The sequence below is a fragment of the Cebidichthys violaceus genome, unplaced genomic scaffold (genome assembly GCF_023349555.1).
Source record: "Cebidichthys violaceus isolate CVI_PGR_0920_01 unplaced genomic scaffold, fCebVio1.0.p SCAF_42, whole genome shotgun sequence".
Classification (NCBI taxonomy): Eukaryota; Metazoa; Chordata; class Actinopteri; order Perciformes; family Stichaeidae; genus Cebidichthys; species Cebidichthys violaceus.
Window position 1 is genome coordinate 1,712,100 of NW_027176617.1, and position 22,644 is coordinate 1,734,743.

The following is a 22,644-nucleotide window of genomic DNA, read 5'->3' on the forward strand; positions in this document are numbered from 1 at the left end:
GGTGCAACGTGGGCACATATTGATTGCACATTTGTGCTAGTGTCTATGCTTCTTAAACAATGCTCTCGGTGAAAAATTGTTAACCCCTTGTTCAGCAATAAATCAGGTGCCCTAACACGGGATATCAGAGGCATTTACGGTTTGTTTGATCAGTGCTGCCCTCTTATGGCCATTTGGGAAAACAACACAAGCATCACACCAACACTGTTGAAACCACCAATTTTCTTCAATTTAAAATGCTTTTTGTTTGCCTATTAGATACTTGTTACTATAAAAGCAACAATTAATAATTCACTGATATTTTGGTGGCTCTTGCGAGGGTTGTGTCTACCTGGAAACACAGTAGGATGCTGACTGGTTGGTTCAAGTCTTATCTCTTGGCGTGCTGTTGCATTTCTCTCCTGTCTCTCTGCCTACAGTCCACACACTACTAAAGTGCTTAATTCACCTAAAATAAAACAAATAAAAACAAAGATTAGTACTTGAGGACAGACTCAGAAAAACAATATGAAAACAGGACTCTTAGACAAGTTATGTTTTTTTTATTTTTTTTCTCACAAACAAAGTTTGTTTACAAAAAGGAACATCAAAAATAAAAAGTGTACCTATCTATTGCATGTCATGCTGGCAGTTTGAACTACATGCAAAAACAACAATAATAAGAACATTGACAATAATCATTACTGTACAAAAAATGAGCAGGAGGATATGAGGCCAAACATCATCTCAAAACCAAAAGAAAAACAATTGTATTGAAAAAAGGGGAGTTCTATGAAAAGGTTTCTTTTTGTTTTTGCTCTAAAGAGGGTTGAGTGAAGCTGCATAGAGGCAGAGAAGAGCTTCCCTGCTCTGAAGACAGAGTGAATGAAAGGAACAACATGGAAGAGTAAAGACGACCGTCACACTCACACACACACACACACACACACACACACACACACACACACACACACACACACACACACACACACACACACACACACACACACACACACACCCTCTACAGTTTGAAGCCCCTTACAACATAAAGTCATGCTCCATCGACAATGTGGAAAAACAAGAGAGAAACTACATGAAATCATTGAAACTTACAACCTCTTCTCAAGATCCCTTAGATTAACGTTCATTAAAAAGTGATATCTGAGGTATATGGCTTCACTTCATACATCAACGATATGGAAAACAATAAAGAGGGTATGATTCAGGAGGTGAAGGATCTCACGGCTACTTTCAACCACAGATACACCAGGAGCATGTCGCGTGTGTAGAGAGAGACGGACACTTTCTCAATTCACTTCCAAAGAAAGAGCAGAAAGGAAGGCGCCAGGAATAAAACACTCATGTTTGAAAAACCTTTGAAGTTTTGACATGGAAGTATAGTTGAGTCGGTCAGCGGAAAGACTGCTGTGGTGGCAGTGGATGCATATTTTCTCTACAAATGGTCGGTGACAGAAGTACAAAAAGTCAACCCTGTCTAAGCATGGATGCAACTTAACATGTCATTTTGAGAGAGTCAATCCGGGTCCCTTTGTTGGTGTTGATGTTTTTAATCCAGTGTACTAAATTTATTACAAAGAGTGTTCTAAGATGTCAGGTCCCTCGTCTAGATGAGCAGTGCTTATAATTGAAGTTTGTCAAGCGTCCTTTGTCTTGGTGGCATCTGTTGGGCTGGTATGCGTGTTGTGTGTGTGGAGAAAAGGTTCCTTGTCGGGCTCACTCGGTGCTGACCTGCGTGACCTGTGCGTCGACTGTCTGGTTGGTGGACTGAATGAACATGGGTTGGGTCAGCTCCTGTCCTGCTGGCATCGTCACCTGCTGAATCTGATACAACTGCTGTAAAACAGAGAGAAAAGAGAGAGGCTGAAGGTCTGTGGGTTGTTGGATTTAAGTGCAATGACAGCTAACTACATGGTTTTACACAGGGTACAAGGTGCTCTGGCCGTTTTAAACTTTTATTCATGATTTAATAAACACATTTCTGACACATTTTGTGTTTTCTGTCTGATGTTATTTGTCTGTAACTCAGTTATTGTTGACTTTCTTAGCCAGTACAGTCTTGAAAAAGACATTTTTAACTAAATAAAGCTTTACTGGTCTAATTTGAGGTTAAGTTAATTTTTTGTCAGCTGGTTCATAGCAAAATGTGTGCATTTTAACAATGTTGACAAGCCAGAAATAAGGACAGTGAGTGAAATGAAAAAACATTCCGTTAAAAAGTCACTCATTGTAACAACTTTAACACACTGGACACATTCATTGCATTCGTTACCTGTCCGTCAGTAAACTGGTTGAATTGCTGCTGTCCTTGCTGTACCTCTGCTTGCGTGATCTGAAAGTTAAATTAAACACACACAAAGAATTTAAATGTTTGGGAATTACATAATTTGTTTTATGGATGCTATTCTTGTTGCTAATGTGCTTACCTGCTGAGCATTGGCAAGAGTCTGGATCTGTCCTTGGACCACTTGAGCTCCAGACACAGGCTGGGCTAGACGGATGTATTGGAGCTGGCCCGTGTTTAGCTGCACCTACACAATACCAACACAAGAGGGAGACAACGTTTGGTTTGGAGCAAAGGTCATTCAAACCCAGCGGTCACAGCCATTTTACTTCTCTGGAGAACCGCAGCGAGAATCATTCACTTTGTAAAACGTAATTCCCATCAAACAGTGACGGATGGATAACTCACTAGAACACTGTGTTTGTGCAGTACTACAATGTCAAACATGCAGCAAACACAAAGCAATTTTAGCCATTTCATTCACTGTTTTAGCTTCTTTGCTCCATCACAACTCCCTCCACTGATTCCCATCGCTTTTTTTCCCCCGTTGAACGTTCTCTCTTACCGGGATTTGCTGGATCTCTCCTGTGTTGGTTATGATCTGCTGCATGACCTGCATGGTCTGGCCTTGGGCTTGAGCTGTCTGAGCTTGACCCTGGGCAGCCTGGACAATTTGTACCTGTTGGCCCTCACCCACCTGCATCGCCACAGGAGCACTCTAACAGAGAGAAAAGAGAGAAAAAAAGAAAAAACACGGACAGAAGGAGACAGAAGTAACGCATTACGGGCATGTAGTTTATGATTGACACAAAGCAAAGTATCAGGAAATCACTAACTTCCCTAGAATAAGATGTTAACCAGCACCATGAAACTTGTGTATTCTTGAATATTTTTTAAAAGTCTGTAAAAGATTATCAGGCAGGCACAAAAGATGTGGGGACGTGAGGTGACAACGCAGACCTCCCTTTGTCCTCCGCCTGTCACACAATCTAGGAGAGGTCACCTGATCTCACCCCTACAAGCCTCAGTCACCTGAGCAGTACGGAGCTTGTAGACAGCAGTCACCTACAGGGCACAAGCCTCTGTGTGTGTGTGTGTGTGTGTGTGTGTGTGTGTGTGTGTGTGTGTGTGTGTGTGTGTGTGTGTGTGTGTGTGTGTGTGTGTGTACATAGAAATGCAAATGTGCATGTGTGTTTACCGTGATGGGTGTGCCCTGTGACTGCACCTGCACATGCTGTAACTGCTGCATGGTCGCACCTTGCAGCATCTGATGGCCCGACAGAATAGAATGAGAAAATGAGAGAAAGACACACAGTGAGAAAAGCAGCGATTGAAACAACTTAACACGTGGCTGTAAGCATGTGTGGAGTGTGTGTGCGTTGAACGCTTAAAATGTTAAGAGCAGCAAAACAGTGACATACAAGTGGCAAATGACATTTAATGACATGCTTATGAATGATAAAGAAGCTGAGGTGAAAGTCAGAAAGAGGAAAAAAATAAATAATGGGGGAAGTTTGGACAGATTTAGAAAAATGCATATACATCACAGTGACATTTACAGCAGCTTAAGTAATGTCAGCTGTGGTTTCATAAGAAATTGTGAGAGAGTTGGTGACCTAAGAAAAGAGAATTGGTACAACAGAGACAACTAGTGACATCGAAAGCTCTGCACACAGACACACAGAGGCATAAATAAATAAAATATTAATTGTTAAGTATTTCCTGCCAACACTTTACTCCATAGACCAAATCTGTTGTACCAAACATGCCTGGTAGGTGGTGAAAACCTAACCAGCTCTGTTTTACTCCAAAAAACATGAATGTGTCCGTCAAACCCTAACCTCCAAGAGGAACAGGTGGTATACAACAAAACATATACCCTACGTATTATACGCAAAACTGGGGGAAATAATTTAGAATAAGCAGGTTGCAATGGCAGAGGGATTGTGATGAAGCTTCATAGAGAAGTTTTTAACCTCAAAAGCACATCAACAAACCAAATACCTGTTTTGGGAGAGTCAAATGTTCAACTTTCACTTATTCCCTCAAGGCCCACCTTTTAAAGCGCTACCTTGTAAATAGCCTACAATGGAGTCTACGTAAGGCGAGTGTCACACTGTGACCTCCCTGCTCTCAGCGGGGACTGCAGCACTAGCAGTGCCAGTGAATCAGGCCCGGTCTAAACGAGCATGACAGCTCAGCTAAAGGCAGTCTGCTGAAGCAGCATGAAGCAGCACGGCTACATGACATGCAGCGACAAAGCTGGAGGGAGGGAGAATTGGGGGGGGGGGGAGCGAGAGCGAGCGAGAGAGAGAGAGAGCTCAGCAGCAAAAGTAGGAATACGGTAATTAGATAGAAAGACAATTGAAAGTTGTCCCAAAATATGCATGTTTATTCTCTTACTGACTGTTGAAAATGGGTGTGATTGGTGTACCCTGTGACTGCACCTGCAATTGCTGTAACTGCTGCATGGTGGCACCTTGCAGCATCTGATGGCCCGACAGAATAGAATGAGAAAATGTGATCCAGAGTTGGAAACACACTCTCCCCAATACTCATGAGCACGTACGTGTGTGTGTGTGTGTGTGTGTGTGTGTGTGTGTGTGTGTGTGTGTGTGTGTGTGTGTGTGTGTGAGTGTGAGTGTGAGTGAGTGAGTGAGTGAGTGAGTGAGAGAGAGAGAGAAACCGTGTGTTTTTGTATGCATGTGTGCTCTAGAGACCATTAACGAACTACGACGGCATTTTAGAGCCATTGTAGATAAAAAAATAAATAAATTGAAATGTAGAGTTGGGGAAGTGTGGTAATATTCAAAGAAAACACTCACAATTCCCAGGATTAAATTTGTTAATTTACGAGAAAAAACTTGATTATCTGAGATTATAAGGTCATAAATTTGCAAGAAAAAACAAGGAATTGGGCAAAACCGTAGAAACACCAGCCACGGTGGACATTGTATTTTGATGGGTTATCAAATAAATCCTAAAAAAAAAACGTTTCCAATGTCCTCTCTAAAAGATGAGGTGAAGGTCCCAAAAGATATTTCTTTCATGTTCTTCCTGTGAGAGTGTGAGAGAGTGTGAGAGAGTGTGAGAGAGAGAGAGAGAGAGAGAGAGAGAGAGAGAGAGAGAGAGAGAGAGAGAGAGAGAGAGAGAGAGAGAGAGAGAGAGAGAGACCGTGTGTTTTTGTATGGGTGTGTGCTCTAGAGACCATTAACGAACTACGACGGCATTTTGGAAACGTGTTTTTTTCTCATATATTTGTGATTTTTTTTTTCTTTCGTAAGTTAACCACTTAAACTTCAGAGAATATCCAAGCTTTTTGCTCGTAAATTCAGATTTTATTCTCGGAATATTAACCACTACCAAGCTCTGTAATGCTTTTAACCTACAATGGACCTATTAGGCTGCCGTAAGAAACATCTATTGATTCCCAGTTTTTGTTTCTTTTAGCTCATTTCTCTGTAGCCAATACAAACAGCACTAGTTAGGATGAGAAACGTCAAAAAAAAACAGTAAAAATGTGTCTGTGATAATGAAATTGTCAATGGTTTTTCTCTTTTTTGCTGTGTGCAAAGCGTACACTACTAACTATATGATTTCAGAAAGTCAACCATGATTCTCACTGTACGTATATGTGTAAAGTTTGGCTATGATATTGCAAAAATAGACAAGGAACACAAATAAACACATTTCAAGTAATCAGTTACAGAACATTTAGAAACATTTCATTTGATTTTCATTGTAATTCATATAAGTAAATAACTGTTCAGATCAAATGTTTCCTCTGCAGGGTTTCAGATGATGTGTGCCGTTAGTTATGTGGCCTGGGTGTGTTCTGAGGTTCAGATAATCCTGCTGGCGGTCAGCTACTGAATGTGAGCTCAGGCTAATGGTATAATGGTATAATAAAGTCAGGTGTGTTGACTTGAGAAACAAGCCTTTTGCAGCATGATTCAAAAGACGAGGTGGAGTGTAGAATTTGCTACATAATCCTTCATGTTTTACACATCCACAGAAAAACACACACACACACACACACACACACACACACACACACACTTTCTTAAAGTTCAGTGAAGGCTTCATTAACTGGTATTTTCTGCGTCTGTGGCAGCAGTTAAGCCTATCAGCTGTAGTCCGTGTGCTTCTCCACATAGCCATTATTATGGCCTAAAATCCTCACACCCGGCTGTGTTTTCATTTAGGTGTTGCAGTTTATTTAAATCTTGGTGCGACTACTTAAGTGGCAAACGGCGTTCTAAGCTCTTCAAACAAGGCGTTAGTACTACCTGTCCTTGCTGCGGCTGAGCGATGATGATCTGTCCGGGCTGGATGGTGGTGGCTGTTTGTGCGCCTTGCTGCTGGCCCTGTTGTGTGCTCTGCACCTGTACGGCTCCAGGCTGCTGGGCCAAAGTGAAGTAGTACTGCACCGGCTCTGCTGGAGCTACTGACTGACGCATCTCCTCCTGATGATGAAACAACCACACACAACCACACACAACCACACACAACCACACACACACACACACACACACACACACACACACACACACACACACACACACACACACACACACACGAAGAAGGCCTATCAGTCCATTACATCTCCATTAATTATTTTTGCAGGTGTAACGGTAGAGGTCTGATTAATAACTGATGGGATGTGGCTGGAGAAGAGTGACGTAATCTGGACGTGAGATCCATTACGAGCATCACACTGGTCGATAGCATTGACTGAAGGCCCGGAGGTATCGTCCAGAACTATTTACACCAACAAAAACAACCTTTAACCATTTGTGACTCTACTGTAATATTGTTTTAGTAGAACTAATAAAGTGACTGTGACAGTAACCGATTTAGCACAGTTCAGCAGGTTAGATGCTCGCTGACATGGGGGCTTGGAGCCAGTTTTAACAATTATGAATCAAATTATCAGTAGACCCCGACCTGTGTCATTCTGCTTGATAATGAGCGGGGCTTCATCTCAATGAGGTTTCTCCATCACCAGAAGAGTAAACACCCTTCTCCCAGCTCCATGACAACACAGCTGAGAGTGTAGGATGTTTACATGCCTGGAGACAGTCTACTTGACAACTAATTTAAATATCTCACTCTTCCATCTGGTATCCTAGATTTGTATCTCTTGCTTGAGTAAAACTTCAGTGCAACGTGCCGTTTTCTGTAAGAGATTGCAATTGATATGATCCTTACTGAATTGGTCCCTCAGGTAGAGGACATATTCAAAGGCCTGATGAAGTTTCTAACTGTTCAAACTACTGCCATCGCTGGAGTTACGGTTGGCTGTCAGAGGCAATAAGATGCTGCAAACATCCGACTGAAAGCCCTTGCTGTCAAAACCCCAGCTTCCAGTCAAGGATGTTTACAGCACCTCCAGGTTGCCAACAATGGAAAAGCACCTGAGATGAAGATCTGCTATCTTTACAAATCTGAACACCTTTGGAGACATCTGCTTTTGTGCAGCGTGCGACTCCGTACCTGTCGTTTGGGGGGCTTCAGGTCGTCCCGGGGCACGATGTCAATCAGGAAGTCAAACTGGTCAAACTTTGTTATTGCCATGGCAATGTCATTCCTCTGAAAACATAAACAGACACAGAGGGTCAAGCGATGAGGTCAGACTTACATTATGCTAATTCAATATATGCAGCGAGCTATGTATAAACATGCCTCAAGGCCTACGGTCAACTCCCCCAAAATAGCCACACAAGAGGCTGCTGTGGAAAGGAAATTAAGCTCCCAGTCATATTCGAACAGGTATTAGCTGAGATAACTGAGCTCAAAGGAAGAGAGGATGAGTTTAGAGCTAAATCCACTACTAACTATTTTGATAATCGATTCATTATTTGTCACTTTCATGTAAAGATGCCAAACATCTGCCTGTTCCAGCTTCTGAAGTGTGAGGATTTGTAATTCAACAAGTTTGTTTTTTACCCCAACAGTCATTAAAAGGTAAATTAATTCACAAAAAACAATAAAAAAACAATGTGTGATGGGTGGAAAATTAACAGGAATGACGCTTTCCTGCCCTCATAAGCTGAGGCTCTGCAGCTATACGCTTCCCTATAACAGCAGCAGTGTGCTGTCTCTGTGGAATTTTCCACAGGATATTGGCTGTCAGGACCCCCCATTGTGGCCCTCCCTTCACTAGAGGCTATTAATAGAAGCTTGATTAATATCTGGTAACACCGGGTCACATCTACACTTGTTCTATTGATGAGCGTTGCTATGGTGACCTATTGGCGGCCCTCTTAACAATAGGATTAGGGCGCTGCGTGTGTGTGCGCTTGTGTTTAAACATGTGGAAATGGAGGATGCCGTTTTTTCACCAGTTAGGGACAAGAAAGTCACATCTACGAGGTTCAACCGTCACACGTAGCTATCCGTGGTGCAAAATGTAATTAACATGTAAACCTGCACAGTAAATTAAGTTTCTATTTAAAGCATGCAGTGTGGAGTTCTTACACCTGAGAGTTTCATGCTAAAAAAAGGACTAGCCAAGATTAGCCAAGACAACAGCAAAGTGAACAAACTTCCAAAGTAGGTCTTCAATTTAAGACTCAACTACGATGAGGGTGATTACACCGTCTCTTTTTCTACCTGCGTTGGCATACACACACACACACACACACACACACACATATATCCATGGGCTGCTAATCTCTCAGAGGTATGTGAATGGATAAAGTAGACTTAAGGGCTTTCATGTTCTGCTCCAGCATTCTCCCCTCTTGACATCCAGGTGAGACTCTCGTCTTGATCTTCCCCAACTGTTCCCATCGGCGTTCTCACGTTCTCGGCGCCCCTTTTTTCCCTCCCTCACATCATTCCAGAGTCCATCTTATTCAACTTCGGGACAGCAGAGCAGCCAAAATGGCACCGCAGGGGAAAAGTGGGTCACGGACACCCGCCTGGCTGTGCTTTCAAAGTCAGTGGAGGGAGAAAGAACTACACAGAGGAAAAGTCCTCAAGGGGACTCTGGTACGGGGGCCTCTGCTTGTATACGCACACAGACATGGGCACCCAGTGAACAGACAGCAACAAACCAGAGACACCCAAATGATGCAAGGGTGTTGGAGAGGAGTTAAAAAAGAAATGTACGAAAGAAAGACAGAGGTTATGTAATTATTACAATAGATGGAGATGGAAGAAGACAAAGGAGAAAGAGGACAAAGGTTGACATTTGGTTTGCTCAACTGAAGCCTAATCTGTTCGAGGTGAAACATGTGTCATACATACGTGTGTCATACGTGGTTCATACGTCTCTATGAGTGTCTCTGACCTGTAGCGTGCGTCTCTTGTTGTCCTCGGTGTGGATCCACGCTCTGAGGGTGAGCTCTGTGATGAAGATCTGAGCTGCCTTGGCGAACAGGACCGGAGCCTCTGCACTGATCATCTGTACAGAAGAGATGACGTTACACCTGCTCCAATACACCCACAGACTAGTTCATCAATCACATAGAAGCTATAACGTGAATCACACAGGACCAAAGGGACAAACGGCTGCATCACATTCAAAAGGTGCTGCAAAATAAGCAATAAATGCATTAATTTGATTGAAATGACGAGATAATAATTAGCTCAGAGCTAATGTGTCATCTCAAAAACATTACTCAATCAGAAATATATTGCTTAGCAGGAGAATGTCATCATTATCATCACTTTTCTTTTCATAACAGCAGTGAGTTACCTTTGAGCCTTTGTTTGTCACTAACAAAGCCTCGTCAGCTCTGCGGGCCTCTAGTGGCTAATTGCTTAGCTTCTCACTCCACTTCTTCATATCGAGTGGCATTGAACTCTCGGGCCAAGCCATGCGGTAATTGGTTAAGTACATTGACATAGATGTGAGGCTTAAATGTACAAGATGGACTGTAATAACACCACTCACATGTACACATGCAGTAAAAGCTGCTGTGTCAGAGTGGACAGCAGGGTGCGGTCTCCAGATACGTTACTGATCTCCTGATCTCTTTACCACTTTAAGCTACAGCTTAACTAACGGGATAGTGCTCCTGACACGTCACATTCAAGCCAAACACACACAGGCATTCTCTTTAGACACTAGGGACAGCCCTGGATTATAATCTGGTGTAACGGGGGTAAAATAATCACTCCTTGTGCCTGAACCGTTGAGTTCAATGCAACTGAGAGGAGTGGAGTTCTCTGTGGCCGTACAGCTACGGTACATCATTAGCCGATCTGAGAGATCGGTATTAGTATCAAGTTGAAATTTAAGTGATTTATATCTGTTATGATAAGACCAATTAAATTCAGATTGTAAATTTATTTTGACACAATTGCTGTGCAACATAAACAACTTGCAGCACTGTGGAATGTTTTAAAAAGTCAACTAGCAGCTAAAATCTCTGCAAAGTGGAGCCAAATTAAAAATAAAAGCAGCTACATACAGCTACCTCTTTTGAATACAATGCCAGTGTTTCACAGCGTGGTATTAACAGCTACTTGCTATAAAATCAGTTTTGTAATTTCACATAATGCTGTATGCACACTGTAAATATGTTCGGATGTAAAACCGTTTGTTGATAAGAAGTCCATTATTTATATCAAACACTGCTGAATGCGTAAGAGCTGATAATTTTTTTCATTATAAAATAAGTCCAACAGGCACTGAGTGGTCTGACAACAACAGGCCACAAACCAAACATTTGACAGGCATCCATAAAGCTCTAAGTCTAAGGCATTCAAATAATCAAACTTTTATCTTAAACGGCAGTAAAATGTGTATTTCAAAGAATGATGATAAAAAAAGTATTATGGATTCACAAAAGTGTCTTATGCTCTTACAATAGTTATTTTCTCTAAATGGTAAATTGGTGGTATAATGGTCTTCTTACCTTGACATCCTCATCCAGCTTCATGATTTTTTTGATTCGAGCCAGAGGTAACTCCTGCACACGGAAATCCTTCTGGAAATAATGGATATGTGGTCAGTTAGAGGTACAGAGTAAAGCACAAGAAAGTTGTGCTTTACTATTTGCATGTTAGTATTAATTTGGCTGATATGTGTGCGTCTGTCTGTCTCAGCGAGTAGCGTACCACAGTCAGGTTCCTGATCTCCTCCATGACACGAGGCCAGAAGGACTGCAGGGTTTGCTGGGCATCGCTGCCCCCGGCTCCGAATGCATCGGCAGACATCCTCTAATCTGCTTCATCAAGGAAAGACAGGAGGAGAGAGGTGCAAGCAAAAGGTTAATTATTACAAAACACAAAAGACTTATTGTGATGATTCAGACACTCAAGACAGGTCATTCGCTAAAGGGCACCAGCACACAAAATACAGTGTCAGTCCAGGCCAAGCCTGTGCTGGGCTCTTCTCGTGTGTCAGAACCACACATCCTATCAGGGCCTATCATTATAATACAGTGAAATCTAAAATAGAGCCCCAACAGGCTTCTATTCTTGTCCTTGTGGGACGTTGACATGCCCGAGAACACCACCACCAGAATGGCTGCACACTGCCCGATTATGAATGGCCCACCTTTGGCACAAAGCGGCAGCTCCTCTGCAAATGCAAAGCGTGTCATGTGCAAGTCGACCACTGCTGAAGACACACGTCAAGAAGACAACACGTGTGTTTTTGTTACAGAGAAACAGTCTCTTGACAACAACTGCATTCAAGACACAAACAAACCAAGAGCTGTAAAGTGAACCAAACCAACTGTTACACACACACACGCAGTGTAGAAGATAAGGCTTATGTTATTTTATGTCTTTCAACAAATCCCACACACACACACACACACACACACACACACACACACACACACACACACACACACACACACACACACACACACACACACACACACACACACACACACACACACACACACACACACACACACACACACACACACACACACTTCTACGAGGGGTCTGACGGTTTGAAAAAGGATCCAGCAGGTTACTATGGCATGCCAGGAATCTGCTGGGGGAATATTGGCCCGCCTGTCTGAACACGCAGAGCTTGGAGTGTCTGGATTGCACTCCCTTCACTCTCTCCCTTTTCCCTCGACCTCAGTAAAAATATTTGCCAGGAGGGAGAGAAAAGAAACACTGGGGGGGGGGAACGACACAGACAGAACAAGCAATGAGTGTGTGGAGCTACTCAAGAGAGACGGGAGTGTGTTTGTGTGTTGCTGAGGGAGGGGCAGTGCCTTGTCCAGTCCGGCTTTAAGCCAGCGCCTAAGACAAAGTGCCAGAGGCTTTAACAGGGGGAGGTAAGAGAGAAACAGGCCCACAGTTGGACTGCTGTGCAAACTAGCTATGTGGGTCAAACAAAACGGAAAGAGGGAGACGCAGACAGAAAGAGAGAGAGATGACAGAACAAAGAAAAAGAGTGTTAGGAGAGAGGGGGGTCACCTCTTTATCTTCTCTTTCTTTTCTCACTCTGGGCACAACAAGCATGAACGGCTCCAGCTCCGGTCCAGCTGACGGACCAATACAAAACAAAAGACTTTCAAGCACTCCATCTAGTGTCTCTCCTGTTACAGCGGTGTTGTGCCAGATTGTTTTGACTCCTTGGTTCCTTTATTCACACCATTTAAGTGTAGTTGTAAAATATTATACCCCGACCAAACACTAATCCAGAATACATGATTTTTGACAGGAAAGACTGCATCTCTGGCAGTCGTGGTGAGTTACTGAATAATATAAGAAGCAGTGTTGCATCCTGTTCTGTCATTCAGTTTTTCGACAGAGAGTAGCCTAAATCAATGAGACAGCATGGCAGCAGGAGGGGGGGGGTAGCTTTATATAAATCAATCAGGCAGCTTGTAGCTATGGCATGGCAGGCTAGTGATTGCCCTTGACAATGTCTCCCCTTCTCTGTCTGACGCTCCAGCGTCCAGTTGCAATTCAAGGTTGATTGAAATCCTGCAGTCACTAGAACAATCCCAGCATTCCACGCGGCAGGAATGACTGATGGGAATTGTAGTTTTTTTTTTTTCCTCCTTTGCCTGATGGGTAAACTGACCTCTGCCAGCTCGTTCATGGCCTCTTGTGTACTTTGCAGCACCATGATCATGCAGATAGGGTGGAGAAAAATAAGCTTCTCCAGCTAAATGCTAAACAGCATTTGAGCTCCAGTATCAGCCCTTGATCTTGTGATAAGTTTGAACAAGACAACCTTGTGTATCTGTTTGTGTACTACTGCCTGCCAGCTCGTGTGGTTCTCTCCAACTGGTAGCCCAATAAGAAATAATAATTAGGCAATTCACTTAACAGCATTACATGGTAATGGTATGGTAACAACGCTGTGGCTCAGAGGAGGCTAGAGGAGTTAAAATATAAATGATTCAATTGATTAAAAAAAAAAAAAAAAAACACACACACACACACACACACACACACACACACACACACACACCCCAGCACCTTCTGCTCTCACACATAATGCACTTCTTTTAAACACTTGTGGAGAGAGAGAGAGAGAGAGAGAGAGAGAGAGAGAGAGAGAGAGAGAGAGAGAGAGAGAGAGAGAGAGAGAGAGAGAGAGAGAGAGAGAGAGCTGTTATTAAGTCACACATACACCCCAACCCCCTCTCTATGACCCTGTGACTGTCAATCTAAATACACAGCCACGCACTAACCACAGCAGCAGGAGGAGGAGGAGCATCAGCAGAGGGGAAGTCAATATGTGAAAAGAAATGAGAACGCAAGTGTGACAAGAGGTAGGCAGGAAACAGAACAACAACGTGCGTATGAAGAGAATGGCTAGGTATCAACATGCCTTAAGGTTGCTCTTCCAGCAATAGCTAAGTGAGCTCTACAGCACACCAACATATGTCCCAGGGCTTTGCATCAATGGAAAGTTTGCGTGGGAGCCCCGCTGATGTGCAGAGCACGATGTCTTCTGCTGAGTTCTGCAACACCTTCTATGGTCTGGGTCCAGTCTAGTCAAACAAACACTCTGAGTGGGGCTATCCACCGCACAAAGAAAAATCAATTTTGAAACTCAGTGAAAGCTAATAAATGCGAACGTTACAAAAGTTGTAAAAGGTCTGGAGGTTGACGCAGACGAGATTGCTTATTCCATCTGTACTTTTTGCTTCTTCATATCAGTTCTCTAATCTATAGTAAGCTTTGAAGTGTTCCTTAAATGGAAATCTGTACTTAAGAATCTGTTAAAGCTTTTAAGCTCTTTTCACTCTTTCATGGTGAGCACTGTAGGTACAAATGTAATGACTGTTTTATACTTTGATGTGAGCTTGATATTCTGATTAATACTGTATCATTCTGTTGCAATGAACCCAACAAGCATCTCTGCTGTGTTGTTCTGCTACTGTATGCTATATTAGTGTACATTGTGCATCTGTCCTCTCCTCTTCCCTGCGGCTCTGTTGTCCTTCATCAGGTCATTGAGACACAGAGATGCCGGTGTTGGGTTTCCTACCAACTCTGATGCGTGTGTGTGTCATTGAGGACAAATGTGATGTCTGTACTTTGTCGACAACACAGCAACTTGCTCTTCCTCCTTCTGCGGCTCTGCATCTCTCTTCCTGTCTCTTCTCCAGTACTTCCCATCTCTCTCTGTCACCCGTGGGCGAGGGTTTCTCTCTCTTGTTCGTTTTACTTACTTTCCCCTGATTCCCCTTCTTCCACAACTTCTCTGAGAAAGTCAATGCTGCGTCGCTTGCTGCAGCTGAATCAGCGCTAATGTTGTTCTGCCAGCACAGTCCTGCATCTCTCCGTCTCATCCCTCCCTCCCTTCCTCACTAACTGGCACGTCACATCAAGTGGCCACTCACAGCAGCAGCAGCAACTTGCTCCTACTCTGACATCACACCAGTTTACAAAAGACGTCAAATTCCTGTCAAAATCAACCTGACAAGTGTAGGCAGAAGACCGAAAAAAAAAAGTCACTTAGCCTTATGCCTATTCATTAGCTCTTTTAGATTACAAAAAGACAAATGAAAGCTTAACGTTTTCAGTGTCAAACTCAGACATAGGCATTGTTGTAAAAGAGAGAGACAGTGCAGTTGAGCTAATTAATTGGTCTCTGATTAAGGTGAAATGTTCTGCGGTTAATTGCCCCCTTAATGACCTGACGGTTGGTGTGAGAGTGTAGTTGATAGGTAATGAGGCGAGGCAGTTTAGGACAAACTGAAGGCCTATTTGAGGCGAAAGAGTGAACCTTTCTCTGAGGTGTTTCAGTATCACGTTGTCATTGTGCTGAAGAACAACTCATCTCATCCCAGATCTTTCCCTGAAGCAGCACTGACACTTCACATTGGAGCAGATGTGCACTGAGAGGACCTGACCCACACAGAAATAAAAAGGGCATGTACTGTACCAAAATAATGTGTGAATGTGTGGCTTTTATGTCTACATGCATGTATGTGTAACAGTTGGTTTAATTCACTTTACAGCTCTTGGTTTGTTAACGCGTCAGATAGTTCATAAAAAAGTAATTTGACTTTTTTGCACCGCACTTTTAATTCAATATGGTTGTTGGTATAGAACACGTATATAGACAAATTAAAATAAATTGTGTTGAGAAAAGACAGAAGGCGGGACGGGGGACGACAAAGAGGAGGAGCCAAAAAAGTGAAAGGATTTATTTTTCCATACGATGACCTTAAAGCACTGCTATGACCTAACACATCGTTACTATTTAAGGTTGGTAACAGTCAAAACACAGCAGGCTGGACAAAGAGCAAACATGTAACCACATGGTCACTATAACTGATGAAATCAACCAATCAAAGGCATGTTTTTTGTGTAACATCGTGCCAGCTATTGGATGAGTGTTGCTACACCGACATGTCTAGCAAGAGGTCAGTCTTCCACATGCTGCTGTGTGAAACTGTCAATGAAGCAGAACGGACAGTTCTGCGGGAAGGTCACTAAAGAGTTAAGTCGGCTAGGTTTTAAGTGGACCGAGCAGAAAGTTACATAACGTACGTTACCATCAACCAGGACATAGCATTGGACCACTTCACACTCTTTACCTAAAGCTTAACACTCAGTAAGTCAGTTTTATTGTGATTTACTATACCTGAATAGATGGAATAAATACAACATAGGTGACAAATGTCATACTGACAAACGTAAATGGCGGCAATAAATCAAAGTGGGTTACAAATCCTGAGCTATTACAGTGCTCACCTTGATGAAAGAAACAAACTGGCACAGTTACAGCATGCATGGTAAATGATCTACTCAGGCAAAACTAAAAAAAACAAGAAGTTCCCGAGCCAGGAATTACAGATTAACTACACGCACATACACACGTAACATTTTCACAGATGTTGGTGCAAATGCTTTGTGATTAAAAGAGAACAGACAGGGTTATTATAATGGTGGATGCGCTCACTGTGACCTGCAATGCAACATCCCTTTTGGCACGGCCGGACCGGACCAGCCAACCAAACAAGCCTTGCAAACTTTGCCCTTGGTTCTGCTTCAAGCCAACTCCAGGAAGTGCTAGTCACTGATCTCCCAAGGTCATTCAACGGAGGAGAGAGAGAAACCAGAGAGGGAGGAGGGAGAGAGAGAGAGAGAGAGAGATGAAAGAGAGAAGGGGAGGGAGAGGGGGAGGATAGAAAAAGGACAGGCTTTTCAACTTTCACTGCAGCACTTAAGTGACCCCAGTGGTTCGGGCGATGCACTTTCTAAGAAGCTTAATAAAAACATCACATACTGTACATATTAGTTATGTTTCGGTATCTCCCTCTGGGTTTCGCTTCCTCTCGTCTCCCTCTTCTCGTTTCCTTGTCATTGCCGACAGAGAGACTGCAGGAGCCAAGCTCCCATTCCTGTGACCTTCATTCAATGCTAGGCCCGTCTGTGGCGTCAAAGTAGGCTGGGCTAAAGCTACCTGCAGAGCACACGCTGGAACACAGCTGACGCCCCCTGGCTGCCCACACTGTCTTCAGTGACAGTGTACACATGTAAAAACAAAAAGGCGGCAAGGGCAAAAGAGCGAATGCACAGCAGTAGTGGTCACCTTAGTGATAAGCTCAAAGGCCTAGCATTGTCTAAGTGCTTTGCATGTTTCGTTAACTTTTTCCTTCCCCCCCCCGGTGTGCCTACGATACAGAATGTGGCACAAATATTCAAATCTCATGCAGACAGCAGCCAACCCTGGGATTTGGCAGCAGTGGCTTCAACTTAAGAGTTATTTTTAGTTTCCCCTCTCTCAATCTTTCACGCTCGCTCCCTCTCTCTCTTTCCCCATTGGGACTTTGTTTTGTCAAAGGCACCAATGGAAACTTTCAATGAGGGAGCGAGTAAGGGGAGACAAAGCCAGTCAGAGCAGTAAGTGAGGGAAGAGGCACCCTCCAAAGACTCCATCAGAAGAGATCAGATCAAACGATTAGCCTCCTCTGTCCACGGAGCTGACAAGACTGACAGTCTGTCCCATCTGGGCATCTGGCACTGTCGGGGCAGGGGGGCCTGGGGGGGTCCCGAGGTCACTGAAACCAGCTGCACCTCCACCCCCAGGGACCCACGACACCACCAACAACAACACAGAGATATGCTCACAGAGTTCAACAATACACAACATCGCCTTTCAACGTGGATGCCATCTTTGGCTCCTAGCTCTGCGTCACTGTCTGGCGCTGGCGTGTAAACAAGGACGTCAGCGAGGGGGAGAAAAAAAAAAAAAACAGATTCCGGACCAACACCGTGAGCACTGCAGCCACAGGCCCCCAGGACATCAACACCACCAAGACAGCAAAGGACATCTGAGCACAGAGTCTCGCACCAACACACTTAAGTAAGTGTTGACGTGAGTTGCCTTTGGCAGACAGACTTAACGCTCTACTTTCAGAATTTAAAAAAATACAACAAACATACTTTTAAGTCTATTCTGTAAAAAGCACCACTGCTTTGCTGAAGTGACAACTGAAGGACATGGATGTGACACACACACACACACACACACACACACACACACACACACACACACACACACACACACACACACACACACACACACACCTCCAATGTTCCAAGGAGAGTACTACAGGACAGGAAAAGGAGGGGGTTGAGGATGGCTGTACAGGACAGACAGTCTCTCAACACTGCAGAGCATGATGCGAGAGAGAGCTACACATCAGAAAGTGAACTGATGTGAAAAATGTATTCAGAAACTCAAAGCCTAACCAACTTGACAGGTCTTCTCTCAGTCTGCGTGTTTTCAGCAGTCAAACTTACCCCTGTGCCCTTCATGTTGAACGGTCTGCCGTGCTGGAGCGGAGCAGAATACATGGAAACAGATAGCCCTGTTCAAGTCTCCTTGAGATCAACAGCAGCAGCAGGAAGAAGAGGCACAGAGGTTGACAGAAAAAAACTCTCTCAAGCTCCTTCACTTCCTCCGGTCCCCTGATCGTATCAACAGACAAAAGGCACTCTGGCTCCACTGGTCGGCTCTTAAAAAAAAAAAAGGCTCTAAGCCTGGACAGAGAAGAGCAAGCCCCCCCCCTCTATTCTACCCCTCCCCCTTCTCTCTCCCTTTACACATTGCCCTGTATCCTTCAGCAGCCCCCCCAACGTCCTCCTCCTGCCTAAACATGCAGCCCCGTCTGTCCTGTTTCTCTTCTGACCAAGTCCACTCAACTAGCTGACCTTCTCTCTTTCCTTTGCACTCTCCCCTCTCCCCCTCTCTAATCGTGACCCGTGCATTTGTCTTTGAGCTGACCCCTGGCCCGGCGCAGAGAAGAGGGCGAGAGGGAATAGAAAGCACAGCACAGCAGCAGGCAACAACGCAACAGCAGGCAAACAGTACAGCGGCACTCCTGACTCTCAGACAAAAATCTCTAGCCTCCTTCCCCTTTAACATTCAAGAGTAATCAATCTAGCATGCTACTTGATACTCAAATCCCGCCTCACGCCCAGCTCCCGCCTCACTCTCACACTTGCAACCAATGAGAAGACAAGATCCTCTTGTGCGATTGGATGCTGCACACATCACTCGGCTCCGACACATTCCCCTGGTCCTCCCCTTTCCTCCGCTCAACCCCCTTTTACCGACAGCCAACTTCCTGCTCTAAGTTACCTTGAGCTGCAGGATAGGGGTCAGGGAAAAGAAAAGAGGAAGAGAGAGCAGAGAAGAGAATAGGGGGGGAAAAGACTATATAAAGTTGTGGAAAGCTCTTCGGGGATTGTGCGAGGGTGTGCTCGTGGTGGCTTGCCTCGGCATTGTTTGTCCTCGGGTGGTCCTTGCCTCTCCTGCTGCTGGACGGATGAGAAAAGGTTCCACGGGCTGCTCTCTGACAACTGCTCTCTGCTTATTTACAATGTCAAACTAAATGTCTCCCTCCGCCCCGCCTCCTCTCCGCCGCTACAGGCTGACAGCGCAGTGATGCAGGCAGCCACGCTAGTCCTCACTGGCTAAAGCAAGTGCCAGAATGGATGCCGCATGTTGCATCCACATGATTTAAAGTACAAAAGCATACTAGGCAGACTCGCTGTCTCATACGTGTGCACAGGTGTACATGCACAAGCACACACACACACACACACACACACACACACACACACACACTTTGTCCTTGCTTTCTCATTCATCCTTGCTCACAGTCACACACTGCAAACATCTAGCCTATAACCAGCCAACGTGTTATGAGATTCATTGTACATTCAAGTCACACCACCATAATTTGCACAAGTTATCAGTTAAAGGCACTCTATGGCCAATCCTCATTATTCGTTTGGAATATAAATTAGTTGAATTGACTATATTCAACAAATGCCCATGACTCACAGGAACAATTTGTTATATTACAACCACAACATTAATACAATGAAACTTTAATTATGGTGTCAGTCAAATTTACACAAATACTAATTACGGCAAAAAAGATCATTGTAGAGCCTTTGTTCAAGATGAAGAAGAATCCGCTGACTGGTGAGCGAGCAGCCACGGTGGAGGAAAAAAAAGATTGCATTTGATTCTCGTCCTATTTGTGGATAAACAAAAATAAGATAGGGGTGAAAGTCTGTCAACAAAGACATTGTTGTCTTGACCCTAAAAAACTACGGTCACAGCAACTTCCACAATTTAAACGTCATCAAAAAACCACGTCAGCAATGTCACACAATGCCCTTCTTGTTAACTCAACACTGCATAGTTTCATCAACACCGTAACCTTTACTTTAGAGCACCAAAGCATGACACTGCTGCTCATTTGCTCAACTCATTGTGTTTAATGCACGATCAACTGCATCAGTAATTTCACATCGAGTATGTAAACTCATTAGGACACATAAATGTTAGACATAAAGCGTTGAGAAGTGACAGAAATTGCAGGTGTGATGGTAATAAAAGTGGGGCCAGAGTGCCTTTTTACTGAAAACTTGTGCAAAGGACAGAGGTATGACCTGAAGCTTTATGCTGCAGTTTACTGCGAATCCCTACTGTAGTGAGGAGCACAACAAGCTTAAGAGAGAAAAAGAGAGCAAACCTGCCCCATCAATGAAAAACCTAGAGGGGGAGGGGAACCGGAAGGATGGAGAAGGACAGAGAGGAGAGTTGTTCTCGGATGGGAGGGGTAGAGCAAGTGGAGAGAGGGTGAGAGAACAAGATAGAGACTCAAGAGAAACAAAGCCAAATGTTCCCTTTACTATTTTTGTGAGGAGCATGGGGACTCGAGCAGGTACTACAGCCATCCGGTTAATAATTAGAGCGGAGCCGCACAGAGATTAATCTCTTCAGCGGTTTTCTCTGTAGATGTATTCCGACTACCCAAAATGCCTCAGTAATGACACCTGGCAAGGTCACCGTACAAATGAGACCTTCCCATGACCTGTGCTGCCCGTAGCAGGGACATATTTGCTCTCTGGCGCTGTTTAGAGATAAACATACACCACCAGCCAGACCATGGGTTTCATAAACACACAGCACCCTGAGGGTAGCCAGGCCAAGCCATGCATTCACCCATAAACAGGCACACCTGCATGAATAAATAGTAAACTGACTGACTTTCTCACCCTCATCCGGTCATGTTAAATATAATGTACCCGCTAGATTAAACGTGCACAAACAGTAAAGTAAGAACGCACCAGATTAATACTTTTGCAAAACTGTACACAGTATTTGTCTCCACTGCTAACAATGAATAGGAAATGCTGAAGCACCGTAAAAATAATTATTATAACTGAGGATACAGCAGAGATGGTACTGTCTTCTTAATCTTTAACATAAAACGAATTGATGGTATGCTAAAAGCATTTATTTAATAATCATTGATGAAAATGTGCATGATGGATGACTTTGTTTTGTTTTTGAAATTGTGGCGTAATTTAAAACTTCTTTCATTATAAAAAGGTACGTAAATTAATTTTCATCAAGAACAGGACCGTAAAGAAACAGTAAAGACACACTTCATATTTGCATATAGATTGCGCTTTACATTTACACAGAGTAGAGCACCATTGCTCTTTAACGCTTTAGCTTCTCTCATGGTGTTACACTTAAACTGGGTCGCTACAGCAGACATTATTAGCCGGTGAGGACGAACAAAGCGGCTAGCAGGAGACATTAACCGGCGTTACGTCATAGGGTAGCAGACGGAATACAGGCGTTAATTACCAATAAGCACGATAAAATAAACTATACATTTATAATACACTGTAGAGCTAAACTGTGACATATCGGCTGCTAAAACACCAGCACATCAACGCTCGGCACACACATTTTGCACTAGCAGCTAACGCTATGATAACGTTAGTGAAGTTTATGTTAGCTTGTTGGAGATGCACACGTGTGATTGTTGTATAGCTTAGGTGTTTAATTATAATAACCACTGGACAACGAGTCCTGCCATCAAGTGAAAGTTTGCAAGGCTTTCCAACGCTAGGAAGAAACAGTCTAACCAATAAAGACAACGTTTGGATCTGTCCTTCAGACCAATCAAACCTCGGACTAGATTCCACCAATCAAGGTTTTTAGGGCTAAGTTCGTTCTGCAACTGACGCCATTCGGGCTCCAGTTGAAATGGCCAGTCCGTCTGATAAGAACGTAGACAGGAGCCAACATGGCGGCTACTAAACATCAGTTTCCTGAGCGCCCGTGATCCCTTTCAGCGGGCCACCAATAAGCGCCTCAGAGAGCGGGGAGGGAAATGGCGCCTATGTTCATCTTCCAAAACAATCGTCTATTGGTCAAGAACAGCACACGATAAAGAAGCTGAGTAATGGCTCAAACTTCCACCAGCCGGGCTCCTTTTCTTGAAAACGTTCAACACACAAACGAATTTTAATTTCTTACTCACTTTTGTTTTACGGGTTCGAAGTGAAGTCCGGGCTCAGCGTATTATTTATTTTATTTAGCTAGCAGGGGGAAACAAGATGGCTGCAAATCGAACCGGAAATAGTTG

At 43.8% G+C, this 22,644-nt stretch overlaps 1 protein-coding gene across 10 annotated transcripts; it reads right to left on the minus strand.

The window, feature by feature from the left end:
- Positions 1 to 520: 520 nt before the first annotated feature.
- Positions 521 to 22,621, minus strand: nfyc (nuclear transcription factor Y, gamma). Of its 10 annotated transcripts, none has more exons than XM_068728637.1 (12): positions 22,540 to 22,621; positions 11,354 to 11,460; positions 11,152 to 11,223; positions 9,579 to 9,692; positions 7,778 to 7,873; positions 6,571 to 6,747; positions 4,729 to 4,770; positions 3,480 to 3,548; positions 2,847 to 2,999; positions 2,424 to 2,528; positions 2,270 to 2,329; positions 521 to 1,833 (listed from the first exon to the last, which is right to left on the minus strand). In XM_068728637.1, exons 2-12 carry the CDS (start codon positions 11,450 to 11,452, stop codon positions 1,714 to 1,716), a joined length of 1,107 nt encoding a protein of 368 aa, XP_068584738.1. In that variant the 5' UTR covers positions 11,453 to 11,460; positions 22,540 to 22,621; the 3' UTR covers positions 521 to 1,713. The 10 variants fall into 10 exon arrangements, with proteins under 10 accessions (XP_068584738.1, XP_068584741.1, XP_068584739.1 ...); XM_068728640.1 differs by having other exon boundaries at positions 11,354 to 11,463; positions 22,540 to 22,606; XM_068728638.1 differs by lacking the exon at positions 22,540 to 22,621 and adding an exon at positions 19,459 to 19,557.
- Positions 22,622 to 22,644: the final 23 nt, after the last annotated feature.

Bases quoted from the DNA above. Each gene is read 5' to 3' on its own strand.
- nfyc (XM_068728637.1), bottom strand. From the start codon at position 11,452: ATGTCTGCCGATGCATTCGGAGCCGGGGGCAGCGATGCCCAGCAAACC. The intron at 2,330-2,423 runs GTAAGCACATTA...TTTAACTTTCAG, and splicing joins CTCTTGCCAATGCTCAGCAG to ATCACGCAAGCAGAGGTACA. The intron at 1,834-2,269 runs GTAACGAATGCA...TCTGTTTTACAG, and splicing joins ACCAGTTTACTGACGGACAG to CAGTTGTATCAGATTCAGCA.